We start from the raw sequence: 14238 nt of genomic DNA, 5'->3' as shown, positions 1-14238 counted from the left end.
TCTAATAGAGTAGGCAGTCAGTAAATAAATGTAAGTAGACGAGTGATTGAATGCTGAACGAATAAGCCAACGAACTAAAGAAGAATCATCAGAGTTGTTAACATATTAAGGCATTAAACAGACTAGCTTAAAAAAAGTTGAGACATCTTCCAGTGGTTATTAACTGCCACTACACCCACACTGGGCTTCCTCACTGGATAAGGCAGTGGCTCTGTGGAATCGGGTTTCCTAAGCTGCTCTGGTCCCCCTTCTAGCAGCAGGCACTCCATTCTCATGGGGGTTAAAATTAGCACCAGTCAGCTCCCCCTGCACTGGGCTCTAATCATGCAAGGGCCCAGGTGGATCTTGCTGACAGATGTTAAGGTTAGAAGGAAGGGTAGCAGCCAGATGAGAAAACAGAGCCACCCCCCTTCCGGAGGTACCAGCACTTCCTGTCTTTAGGCTTGGCTGGTTCCTGCCTGCCCCGCCCCTCCCCCATGCGTCGGTTTCAACACAGTTGCTCCTCTTTCTGTCATTTGAACTCAAATCCTATCTTGGAAATTGATGGGCGATTCTGCCCCTGACAACACAATGTCAGCTTTGCTCAGCGTCCAGCTGGTTCCGTATATATTATCATAATGCGCTGCCTGGGTGGACCCTGGCTGATGCTCTCCCTTGACTCAAATCCTCCTTTCCACACTAATTTCTGCTCTCTGACATGCAGACACCACTTGTTTAAAAATAAAAACAGAGGTAACAGCTTGGGAGACATTTTGATTTTCAAAATCCTGTGAGGACATTAAGTCTATTCTCATGGTACACTGAGCTAAAAAGGTTTTCTATTAAAAAATAATATTTGACTCATAAAAAAAAAAAAGTGTTTCCCAGGGTCCTATACTGTTTCCTGGTGACATGAACAAAGTATGACTTCTCCCAACCCCTAAGCCCTCCAAAACAGTGCTTCCCAAGCTTCAGTTCTGATTTTGCTCCAGCCTCTACCACTCACTCTATGACTTAGTTAACATTATAGTTGCTATCTTTGTTTACATTGACTTACTTTTTCTTTATACTTTTTCTTTAAATTCAATCTTGCCCTCAGCAAGAATAGCTGTGAGGGAGATCAGCTCGGTGCTTCGTGACCACCTAGAGGGGTGGGATAGGGAGGGTGGGAGGGAGACGCAAGAGGGAGGGGATATGGGGATATATGTATACATATAGCTGATTCACTTTGTCATACAGCAGCAACTAACACACCACTGTAAAGCAATTATACTCCAATAAAGACGTTAAAAAAAATAAAAGAATAGCTGTGAGACCACAACTTGAGAGTGCTTTGTTTTTTTGATTTTTTTTTGTTTTTTACTTATGCATTAAGATAGACATAACTATTTTTAAAAACTTTTTTGAATGTTTTTTTTCACTCTATCACCTAACTGCATGGAAAACCTAGTATAAAAGCTCACTGCTAACCAGTGAACCAAGCGAATTCAACACTACACCATATCAGCTGAAGGAATTCAGAGAGAAGAACGCTGGGTGAGAGCTAGCTAAGGCACGAGTGGCTGTGTATGCCACACCGTGTGGTTTTTCCAGGCCTCCTGGAACTCACTGTCAGTTTCCTGCAGAAATGCCCAAGGCAAAAGGAAGTTGGCCTCAGACCTGTCCTGTGGAGTGAACATCACCTTGGTATGCTGGTGGTCACTCACCAAAGCAGTGTGTGTATAGCAGCTCAGGAGACCAGCTGGGTTCAAACAACAAATCATCAGGGCTTAAAGGGCTCACCAAGCTCCCTGTCCCCAGCCCCACTTAATAGATGAGGAGACTGAGGCCCAGAGAAATCAAAGTACATAGTGGAGGTCACGTGGCAAAGTAGGGACAGTGCTCTGTTTTCATATATTTCTGCATGCATGTATGAATGAAAATGTTCAAACAAAGAAATGTTTCAAACCCACTCCTGGTCAGTGCCCCTAAATATCTCATCTTAATAAGATTTATGACCAGTACATAGAAGCTCTCATTTGCATATTCACATCACTTGAATCCTTTGATATTCTCAAGTAAGTAGAAAGTAATTACAAAGAGGCCCTTGGCTTGAAACAATCAATTATGCAGATAAACTTGATTGGAATTAGGATGCTTTTGTAACCAAATAAAAACCAAAAAATTAGGCTTAAAAAAAAGTTCTGTCATTTCGGTCCAAAACATAGGCAGAAAGCACCATTCTGTCACCCCACCCCCTCCCCTGACACTGTGTGCTTATTAAAATAAGCTAGGTGTGGTTCAGTCATTTATTAGGTCACACAAAATACCAAATACTGGAAGTTTCCCACAGCTGACAGGTTTCTCAAGAAATTCATAGAAGAAAACTGCCTCCCCGAATCCATCTCCGTTCCCCATGGTCCCTGTGGCATGAGGTTTAGTAACCCTTCAGTGCCCTAACAAGGAGACTGTTAGTATCCTAACTGTCATCTAACTCAAAATCTCACACTTTCTCCTGGTCTCCTTTTTCTCTACCTTGTATGCGTGCCAGGGAGTCCATATGGTCAGCAAACGACTTCTAGCTGAATTAGAACATCCTTGTAAATAAATAAAATATTACAAGTCTCTGTCTTATCTTGCCAGCCCCATGGAAAACATACCAGTCAGCAAATAAAACCAGCATTTTCTTTATTTGACTACAGCCATGAGAAAAATAGGCTGTTGAAGGGAAATGAACTCTAAGGTAAACATATACAATATGCCCATTAGAAACAAAAAAAGATATATCTGGGCTAACTTTTGAAAGGTCTGTTTAAGATACCAGCAAAACTGCCTCACTTGTATCAAGGAAAAATAAGAGCAGTAGGATAAGAGATGCAAAGAATACCAGCATAATGTATAGAGCAAGTAGTCTAAAGTACAGACTCTGAAGCCAGGCTCTCTGGGTTTGAATCCTAGATCTACTACTTATTTGCTGTGCAACTCTGGGCAAGTTACTTAACATCTCTTTAGTCTCCTTTTCCTCATCTTTACAGCAGGGTGCCCACAGCACTATGTGCCCAGTACAGTCAGGACTCAGTGAGTGTTTGTGTCATTATAGTTAGTACCACTATTCCACAGAGCTCTGTGGTTAGGTAGACCTGGGGTTGACTCCCAGTTTCAACTCTAATTGTGGCTTTGGGTAAGTTATTAATCCCTCTAAATCCCAGTTTTCCCACCTGTAAAATGAGGATAATAACTGTTATAGCTTATAAGACTTGCTGGAGGATTTGATGACATGATATAAAAAAAATGATTACCACAGTGCTGGCACATAGTAAATGCTCTATAAATGTTAGCTGATAATAGTCCCCAAATATCAACAACAGCAATAATAAGAAGAAAAAGAATACATATTACTACCTGGCATGGTCACTATTAAGCAGGGCAGCAAAGTCTGAGCACTATTTCTCCTTTGTCGGCAATGCTGTTGGTGGTGTCATATTCAAATAAAGATAAAGCAGATCACCTGCTTAGAAGTGACCTGCGGCTCATGAACTCTTTAATCTGCCTGATGCCGAGAGCTTGCTGGCTACCAAATCCCCAGTGTTAGGATTTCTGGTGTTACCTGCTTTATGGATTACTCAAGGGATACTTTGAAAATCAGTCTTCACTTACATCCTTGTTCATTATCTTGACTTCTTGCCGGGTCCTTTCTATTGCAAGGGAAGACAAAAGACACCTTCCCTGCTGCTCAAAGAAAAAGGCCTGATTTGATACTTGAAAATCTGGGGCCTCCTTCCTCTATTTTATGACACATCTGGATATTCTTAACCCTAATGTTCTGTTCTTGCATCTGTCTTGCTTTTTCAAGTAGGAAAATCAATTGATAAGATGTAACATGCCACCCTCAGTAACAAAAGATGACATCCGTATTTTTCTGCTAAACTAGACCCTTCACCAAAATGCTCTTACCAAAGTGGGGCTGGCTGGAGTTCTGCACCAACACCAGTCCTATAAAGGGCCATTGTCCAAATGAAAAGCTCTGAGCATTCATCCTCTGCCCTTGTGTTTTGAAGGTGCATTGCATTTCTGTCAGGAAGTTGGTGAGATTTTACAGACATTCTTCTCATGATCCTCAGAATCACAGAGAGACCCCTGCAAGCCTAAGCCAACCAGAACTGGAAAGCCATCAGGGATGGACCCCATGCCCTCTGACATCTGTGCAACTCCTAAAATCCATACATGCCGGCCAGCATACCATGGGCAAGAGCAAAGAGCTCTAAATGGATTTGGATGGAAACTGGCAATGTGAGTGGAAGCAGGTGACATGCTCTCTCCAGGTCTGTTTTCTTCTCTGGAATATGAAGGGTGTGTTAGATGACCGTCTGTACTTCAGTGGCTCTTCACTCAGCGTGAGCTGTGTGTTCAGTCACTGACCATGGTGGGAGGGGAGCGAGAGACTTGGGACGGCATGTTTCTCTTTCTTGTTTAGTTTATTTTCACTTGTCCAGGTAAGTCTCTACAAGTTCAGAAAGTAAATTTCTAAGCTACTTACGAAAAAAGAAAATTAATAAGCCAAAACCATCTGGAAAAAGAACTCTCCAAATGTTGGACTTTCTTCTTATTTTGAACACATGCACTATTAATAGAATGAGATGTGATCAGGGGGACAGCTCCAAGGCAAAGCCATCTCCGTCAGGAGCTACCAAAGGCTGGCAGGGAAGGGCAAGGTTATAAGCCACTCAGAGCAATCTTGTCCTGGGCTTTTACGACACACTAGGAGTCCATGTAATTGACACTGAGCTCTTACAAGCCTTGCGTGGCCCCCAGAAGTGACATTTCACAACTGTCACTGACCATGGCCTGAGCATCCACACAGGCCTGCGTGTGATCTGACCCTCAGCAGCTTCCCCAGCCTCGTCTCCTGTCACTCTCAGTGGCCAGAGCAACAGGAACCATCACAGTCTGCTTCTGGTTCCTTGAACTCACCTAAGCAAAACAGTCTTTGCACATGCTATTCCATCTGCCTGGAAATTTGTTTCTGTCCCCTTGTCAGGGGAAAACTTACTCTTCTCTTAGGTTTTGGCATAAATGAGATTTCCTCAAAGAAGTCTTTCCTGACACCTCACTCCTCCTCACTCCTTTTATGGTCCCTCTTTTATACACAAGTCTGATGAGTTAGTTGTAAGTTGTGTTTAGCGTCTTTCTTCTCTATTTACATCATAATTTTGTGAAGACAGGGACTGTATCTGCCTGGGCTCCTGCACCTAGCTCCCCATCTGGCATGTAACAGATGCTTAGTATGAAGGAATGGAGGAAGGGATGATCCATTACCGACATAAGAATGATCTCTTACTGACACCTAAGAAAGGGCTATACTAGAAACAGCCAGTGGATTTCTCTGTTCTCCTGAAGACCTGTTTCTCCAAAGGCACCTCAGGAGGTATCAGATGAGCAAAGGCACGCGTCAATGGCTTCAGTCCAGAGCACCAAAAAATAGTGCATGCTAAAAGGTCTAGAGACGGCCCCACCCAGCTCTGAGAAAACATACAAAAATTGAGGCCAGAGAAGCAAAGGGACCTTCCCAGAGTCACACAGCTAGTTAATGGCAGAGTCAGGACTGGGATCCAGCTCTCCAGTCAGACAGCCGATCTTCCTCCTATTAGATCCAACCGACACTTATTAGCCACTTCTTAGGGCCTCATTACAAAGAGGGGAGGAGAGGGAGTCTCTTGTTTCTTTGGAAGCTCCATGCTGTCTCTCAATTTGGAGTAATCTCCCCAAGCCTGAACTGTCTTTCTCCACATGTCCAGAAAACAACAAATTTAAGTGCAGCTGGGAGTCAGTGGGGCCGGATACCCAGGGGCAACCAACAGAAGCAAAAACTGCTTCTGTCTGGAGCGAAAGGATTAAAGAAGGTCAAATGCTAAAGAGCAAGAATAACACCATATTGTCAGGGGCAGCTGGAAGGGGCCAGTGCAATGGAAAGGTCAGAACTGACTGGTGGTGGGGAAAATCTGATTCTTTCTCTACCGCCGTACTTACAGCAAGGAGATAGGCCCAGCAAGTCTAACACCACTCTTCATTCTACAAAGGATTTTCAGTTTGACCAAACTCCACTTCTGCTTTATTTTGGGATCCTGGCACCATTATACTTGACATGTCAATCTTTGTAATTACTGTGAAGGGAGATTTAATTCATTCGTATCTGATGCTCACAAAGCTAAATTTCGATCGCTTTCCATTTTAAAAAGCGAGGTGTTTTAAAACATCTATGCTTGAGCCAGGAAACTAAGTCCTCAGGTCAGAACTCATGAACAGTAAAATGTTCATCTTCTCAAAACTCTGTGATGACCTAGATAGAGGGGGAAAGGTGAGGAGGGAGGTCCAAGAGGGAGGGGATACATGTATACGTACAGCTGATTCACTTCACTGTACAGCAGAAACTAACACAACATTGTAAAGCAATTTTACTCCAATTAAAAAAAAAAAAAAAGTTCAAACTGTTTCTCAAAATAAAATAAAATAAAAACTCTTGATTAATACAGTTCTACTGATTTTTCAAATAAATATGAAGGTTTGTACAAGTTCATAACAATTAAAAAAAAAAAAACCTTGATCTGAAGAACATCAGATCAGGGCCTTAACCCCACTCCCAGAAAGGGTGCTGGCCAGGCTCCCGACCTGCTCAGATTTTCCCAATGATCCCAGAGCAAGCAAGTCCCCCAACAGTGCAGAAAGGGGAGAGAGCAGAGGGAGGGAGGGAGAAAAACACATGCACGCCAAAAAAAAAAAAGATGTCCCCTAAAAAAAAATGAGCATTTAAACTGCTTGTCAGCCAGCTCCTTAACAAAGCCAGTAGTGTATTCACAGGCATTTGCATAAATGCTGCTGGTGAGTTCACCATAGCTGCTAGCGCTAATGGTCCAGAAAGTAATTTAGTCACTTCTCCCAGCATTCTATGTCAGAATGATGAGCACCAGCACTTTGCCTTGTTGCATATTAGATCATTGGATAATAAAGTGTTAGCGCATGCAAGCTGACAGGGTCCCTGCACTATAGCTTTTGAGGGCACTGCTTCTTGCCACAGGGGGAAAGAAAAAGAGAGAAACTGACGCCATGGTAGGCCTTACACTCAGGTAAACACAACCTGAAACTCAGAAGAGCAACGATAGTACACTCCGCAGGCCCTCTGAAGATCCCCAGCACACAGGCCCCGGAGTCTGCCCAAGTGACGGGGAAGGCGTGGGAGGGGCACACAGGCCAGAGCTGTGCATTTACCGCCCATGGGGTCAGCTCAGCGGCTCTGATCCCAAGCCTATGCTTTTCCAAAAATCACAATCCTGAGAGCAGTTAGCTTCTGAGGCTGCTTCTCCCCACAACTGTACATCTTCTACAAAGCTGTTGCTTAAACAGAAAAACCTCACTGGCCTAAACTCTCTCATAAATATCTAGCCAAAGGAAATCTCAGTATTTATGAATGAAGAAAAAAATAGGAGGGAGGGCAATCACCACGAGATCCAGCGTGCCAGGATTCACCCTCTCTGGACCACACCAGAGTCTATGAAATGAATCCACCTTTGTCAACTCTCCTACTTGAAATACAGGGACAGTTATTCGAGCACAGAGGTCTGTGAGTCCATGGGTCACACAGGGAAGAAGGCGTGAATGTAACAAGTGGTCACTATTTCTCTTATATGCAGAAAGATGAGCCACGGAAGAGAACTTTCCTCCGACCTTCTGACAAGTGCGAGACAAACAGAGATGTGCAGAATGGCTCAAAATAATTCAGGCTACCTGTAAATGAGATGGTACGGAGCCCAGAAGGAGGGAAAACAAGACTCCTACAGGTCACCTAGGAGGTGAAAATACTGCGCGCAGTCTCGCTGTGGGGCAGCTGTGTGAGGTGGGGTGGAGGCGGGAGCGGCCGAGGAGGGCCATGGCTCTGTGAGTCTTAAACAGGGCATTTTTCAATGGCAAGATGAAGCATTACCATGCCCCCAAATTGATGCGAACTAGCAACTAAGTCCACTCCCACACATCACCAATGAAGAGCCCATAGTCACTCTCCACTGAGTAGATATTTATGTATCAGCGTGAAGCGTCTAAATGAGTGGGTGGTTATGTGTGGTTGGTTGATTCATTCTGCAGAGAAGCAGATTTCCACATTTTTGTCATTACTGAGAACCTCAAAGTGTCTGCCTTTTTATTCTTCTGGATAGAAGTGAAGTCAGGTTTTGGTGAGAGGGAGGCCCCCTAGCTGAAGGAGACAGGACACACCCAAGTCCCCAGTGATGGTTAGCCATGAATAAACAGTGAAATGTCATTATTTTCTTGAGTGACACGCTAAGAAGGACATGGCCATTTGTGGACTGGTCACCTGCAGCAGAGGAATAAAATGTTGTCTTTAAAACTTAGAATAGTTTGGGTTTTTTTGTTTGTTTTGTTTTACAAACTATGTGAATCTAAAAGGAAAGGTGGTGGCAATGGATAAATTAAGATTAGGTTTACCATACTTATACAAATACAGATTAAGTACATATATCAAAAAGACTGAGCACATAGCAAGAGAGGTCTACAGAACACTCTGTAATCTTTTTCATGGGAAAAGGATCTGTACATGAATAGATATATATGATGTACAAATGAACCAGATTGTGTACACCTAGGACAAACTGTATTCTAATCATTACCCCGATTAAAACAATTAAAACAACAGAAAAAAAAACTTAGAATAAAGTGCTAGCCCAGCTGAAATATTAATATGTTCACCTAGAAGGGAGAATATTTGAGCTGGGAGGCAGCTTAGCGACGTTCTGATGCAGAGATCTCAAAATGTGAGCCTGTGGCTGTCTTCTACCAAAGTGAATTTCCCCCCGTTCCTCCCTTCAGGGGCTAAAACATTTGTAATTAGTTACCAGCAATTAAAAAATAGGAGAGTTTTACTTCTGGTCAAACTGGAGCATCTGACCCCACTGGGCTCTCCCCGCCCTGGGTGACAACTGCCTGGGGCTGGGGTCGGCAGAGCATGAACTTGTCCTTCTTCCGCAGTCTCCACCCAGCCCACTTCCCCTGTGCACGTGACCTGCCCCCACCCAAGGCACACTTTTTTTTTTTTTTTTTACCCCCTACAGATCATCCCTTTCATTTTGCCAAGAAGGAAACTAAGGATCCCAAAAGGTAAGTCGACTTGTCCAAGGTCACACAAAGGCCAGAAATGAAGCTCAGACCTGAATTTGGTTTCCCGGCTCCTATTTCAAGGCTCTTTTTCCTCCGCATCATGATGTCAAATAATGTTCCTGACCGCCAAGCCCTAGAGGCGTCCTGGCTACAGGTTGTTTTTTACTGGTTTGTGTTGGGATTTTTTTTTTTGGTGGAGGGATGATTTATAAGGCATCGTGTGCTCTCCAACGACCTTCCCAAGGGCAGGCATGGGAGCTGGATGTGGTCTGCACTTGGAGCACATTTTGAAACTGTGAATCCATGACTGTTAGATACCAAACTGACAGTCAAGTCTGTTCCCAGACAGGACAGTAACTAACCAGTCATAGTCGAAAACAAGACTTTAGCTTTTAAGCTAGTGCTGTCCAAATTGTACCGACTGAGTATTTACCTATTTTTTCCTTCTTCCTTTCACCTAAATATCTCTAATCATACAATGCCTGAAGTGACTCCAAGGGTATTAAAAGGCAACATTACTGTAAAGTGAGAATTAGAATAATTTTAAGTACAGAAATGGAACTAGGAATGTAATCATGAGCAGGTGTTCCAAATGGCCTCCTGCAAAAAGTAATATCCATACATCTCAGCACTAATGAAACCATAAAGAAGTAGCTTTTGAAATACGATGGTTTACTTTAAGAAGACTGTAACACTGGATTGGTAAAGAATCCCTTCTAAGAGTGTTATATCTGGCTAATTAATAAAAAAAGTACAGTTTGTGTATTCCTTAATTGCAGGGGAAAAATGAGGCAAAATGATGACAGTGGTGTGTTTATTAAATTGGGACGCTGACAGGGAAAGGAGTTTTCTACCTTATGAACTATATCACAGATAGCTCATGGCCAATCAAAAAATCAGACAATCGGGTGGTAGTTTGTGTGATAGTGTTTGTAAAAGAATCTGGATGACCTAGCAAACTGGAAAGTGAAGTGGGGAAATGAGTTAAGAGTTTAATTTGAGGAGACTGGAGAAAATCTACCATGTTGATTGATATCCAGTAGAGTCTCAGTCACTGTTTCTTGGGTGGGTGGATGAATGGATGAACAGAGGGATACATTATATATACATGCAGCACAGAAACATTTGGACATATGCAAAATCCAGCCTATAGTTCCTATGAGTGGCATTTACTTTCCTTTGTTCAAATTTTTGCCTGATTTCCTCCAGTCCACTCAAGGGTACAACTCATTAGCCATAAAATCAAGACAAATGTGACTTCTCCCCACCAAATTCTACCTACATAATGCAGACTGTATCATGTGCTAATGAGGGTAGGGGTGTGCACAGGGCATGGGAGGGACATTTAGTTTGGACTTTATATTCAGAAAACACCTCCAACCTAGACTTTGGACCTTATCTCCAAATGAAGTTAAGTATGTAGTCACAGAGCTACACCAGCAGGACTGTAAAGACAGTGAAGTTCATTATACAAACCAGGCCAACCATAAACTTAAAATATATCATGATTTTTGTTGCCCTGTTTTGGCCTTTCATTATTTTTTAATCAAGTGGGAGCTTAAAATAAAGCAGGGGTCCAGTCTCCCTCTGTCTTTCAACCTGAAGGAAGGATGTGTCAGCCATTTCCAGGGTAGGGAACTATGCAACAAGAAAGGCTGGGCCTCAAAGACATCCTCCTGTCTTTAAATACTCAGCATCAATATTGTTCAACAGGACATTTGAAATTTGAAAAGGGGTAGAACATGTGGTGGAGTTGTAAGAAAGAAATCAGATAAATGCACAGTTAAAGTAGCAATGCCAACCAATGAAAATGATTCGCCTACCATGTTCCAGATAAGAGGGCGTACCTTCCGAGGGGTCAAGCCTCCTAGCCCTCCGCCCATGCTTGGAGTTATTATGGACAAACATATTATCAGAGACTGCCAGGACATGGCCATCCACGTTGACTGTCGTAGACACCACGACCTGGAGACAGAAGAGAGAAATGAAGGAACATTTTAATATAAAAGCATGGAGGGTAATAAACTCAAGTTAAATAAATAACAGCTGGGAGCTGAAGAAAATTGCATAGCTATTTCACATAATAACTGGTGCTTATGCTGTACAAGTCTAACAAGAGGAGCTATTGATGAGTGGGTCTTTGGCATGGAACGCTTTTGATGCAGTTTTAAGTAAAATTGCACAGTTTATAGTTAGACAGCAGAAGGTACACTGTTAACCATAATTTTAACAGGAAGATCTTTATTAGCATATTTTTTTTACACAAGGGTGGTTGTGTTTCACCTAAATTGCCCTTCAGTTTAGACACTGAAGCAGATATCACAGTTGATCATGCAAATAAAAATCTTTTGAATCTTTAAAATATTTCTCCCCCCCCTGCACTGCGGCAGGGTTAAGGGGATAGAGAAATGAAAAAGAGAGGTTTCAGTGAGAGCTGGGATGAAGCTTTCTCTCCTGGGTGTCTTTTTGGGGTTTCTTGTACTTTTTTTCTTGCCACATCAGTTTAGTTAATCAGACATCAGACCAAAGCCCTCCTCACCACCATCACCACCACCACCACCCCAAAATCCATGCTCATCAAGGGACTTGGAGCTGTGTCTCAAAGCCACAAAAAAGAAAAAAAAGAAAAAAAGGTAGCCCTGGCCCAAGGTACATTCAGCTACTGACTGAACGGAGTTTGCCGGAAGGAACAGAGGCAAAGGTGTTTTCTCAGAGAACTTTGACTAAAACACTGAGACGAAATGACCTACAGTTCTCCTTCTATTAAATGAGTAAGAGGATTAAAACCCAACCCCACAGAGATATGTTTATTCATGCGACCTCTTACAACCAAATATAATAATTGTCTGTAATTGCAGCTTCAGCACCCACCTCATGCTCTGACATGGGAAACAGCCATCAGCCGGCTCCCGTTTAATCCACCTATTATGTTGACTCATTAACTTTGCTCCACAGTTTATTTCTTCCTCCATTATCAGCCCCTGTCAGCCGCAAGCACCCCGCAGCACAGAGGGGACCTCAGGCTCTTTGATTGATCACCGATAGATTGACATGCAGATTAATTTAATTAGAATCACCTCACATGAGAAATGAAAGACAATGGCAAGAGGGCTAATAGATCTGCTCTCATAATGAGGCGAACCTCCAGAGCCAAGGCTGAGGTTTTCTGATTTATTTTTGCTCAATTCCCCGGTTGCTTGGAAAGACTCGTGCTTTAATTGCTCTTGGTTTTGAGACGCCTAAGCCCCTGAAGAGGTGAAACGTTTTACAAGGATTGGCACATACTGAGGCCCCAGTTTCTGAGGAAGACTTTCCTCCAAGTTGGGGAAAGGGGACCCTGACTTCTAGAGCCTTGTGCAATGCTACGATTTCATCACCTGAGTTGGGCAGAGGGGAAAGTTCTAGGCCTGGGAACCGTATGCCCTGCCTGGCAAAGCACCCTGCCCCAATCCTGTAGACCTCCACCAATGGTTGCCATACTTAAAAGTTCCACTGTCCCCCTCTTTGACCTAAGGGCATCCTGGCAAAATATGGCAGATTCCCTTCCCCCTTGCCTTCAAGATGGCAACCAAATGTTTTGTTGTTGTTGTTTTCCTTCGGGCCCTCCCCTCTGCGGACCCAAGGCCCTGCTCCTTTTATCAAGGCTCTAGTATTTCTCAGACCCATGAAGCAACACTGTGGTCATCCTGCCGTGGGGTCTCCCAGGGATGACTGCTGGGGAGGGCTTCTGTGGGATCCCCTCCACCCTCCCTCAGGGTCTTCACCTTGACCCCCCCCCAGCAGGACTTGGACCCTCGCCTGATTTTATTTTTTATCTCTATTTTGTTAAAATGCAAAGTAAACAATTAAGAGAGTCCATTCAGGGACTCAGGGTATTCTCTTTAGTCATTGTGAAACCCAAAATTCCAGCCAGGGCAAGTCATTCATGGAAGGATGCAGTAAGTTTGAAGCAGCAGTTTGCAAAGTGGTTTTTCTCTTTCTTCATGATTGATCAACCAGATGTGACAGCCTGAAGTTTCTGTGTATGTCTCATCAATTGTAGGTTAATTTAAAAGAAGAAGGAAGAGGAGGAGGAGGAGGGAGAGGAGAAGAAAGTTCTCTATTCTTCTATTTTCAAAAAGTACTATGAGTGGTGGCAGAGTCTATATTATTTAAAGCAACGGAAACTCACTTTTCTTTTTAGTTCAGGAGATGACTTCGTGGGGCATTTAAAATTATGTAACAGAGCTGGGTCTTTCAGAGAAATTTTGATTTACTGCAAGACCACAATTGAGTGGTCACTGGAGTCGTTAGCTGAAGAAACTATAAAAGGAATGACAAACGGTATCTGTTCGCAGTGTCAGGAAATACAGAAAGTGGTTGTTCTAGATGTCTGTCTTAAGAAAAAAAAAGGCAATGACAATCCACCATGCACCTGTAAGACTGAGTGCTACAGGCTTAAAATATTCAGTATCATTTAAAGACCCTGTCATCTAATTCCTACATTGAACAAAAATATCAAAACGGTTAAGAAAAAAAAAAAGAAAACTACACCCTATATGTCTTTATTTTCTTGGTAAGAGAAGGATCACCAAGACCACGTGTGCAGTAAGATCATTTCATTGAAAGACCAGTTACAATTGGAGAAAGATGATACAGAGAACCCTCATGCCTTTAATTTCTAGAAAATAAACACCTAATATGTTCCTCAAAAACTCATAACACAACATATTTTAACTTCCCTACCCTGTAATAATTTCTTTCATTCCAATTTGGAAAGGATCAGGATATAGTTAAATAAAATAAATGCTGCAATTAATCCACAGAGCAACTTGTGAAAAAAAAAATCTAATGGTGAGATGCAAAGGGAACACTGAAAAGTCCTTTGAAAATAAGCCTATAGTGGGAGGGAAAAGGGCCTTTACAGTTTAAACACAAGATTAATGAGGTGCTGACACATTCATGCAGGCAAGGGGACAGATGGACCTGCCAAATCTTCCACCTTCCAAAATTGTGTCAACAAAACCCAGCTTGAATTTGAGACAGATAAACATGGAAAATGATTTTACACTTGGACTCGACCACCCCTTCCCTTTCAACCTCCTTCCTCACTCCCCTGACCCAGGGTAAGATGAGGAA

At 42.8% G+C, this 14238-nt stretch overlaps 1 protein-coding gene across 11 annotated transcripts in view; it reads right to left on the bottom strand.

The window, feature by feature from the left end:
* EBF1 (EBF transcription factor 1) overlaps window positions 1-14238 on the bottom strand; it is a gene marked incomplete at both ends in the record, with an annotated part of 393806 nt that overhangs the window by 113791 nt on the left and 265777 nt on the right. For 6 of the 11 annotated variants that reach the window (XM_079701898.1, XM_079701899.1, XM_079701894.1 and 3 more), the window contains one exon: window positions 10944-11085. In XM_079701898.1, coding sequence (XP_079558024.1) covers window positions 10944-11085 — 142 coding nt within the window. The remainder of the gene's footprint in view (window positions 1-10943; window positions 11086-14238) is intronic. The other 5 variants (XM_079701900.1, XM_079701901.1, XM_079701895.1 and 2 more) reach the window with 1 other exon arrangement.

The sequence above is a fragment of the Hyperoodon ampullatus genome (assembly GCF_949752795.1).
Source record: "Hyperoodon ampullatus genome assembly, chromosome: 4".
NCBI classification, from domain to species: Eukaryota; Metazoa; Chordata; class Mammalia; order Artiodactyla; family Ziphiidae; genus Hyperoodon; species Hyperoodon ampullatus.
The sequence above is the reverse complement of the archived record's forward strand: the minus strand, read 5'-3'. Positions and strand labels throughout refer to the sequence as shown.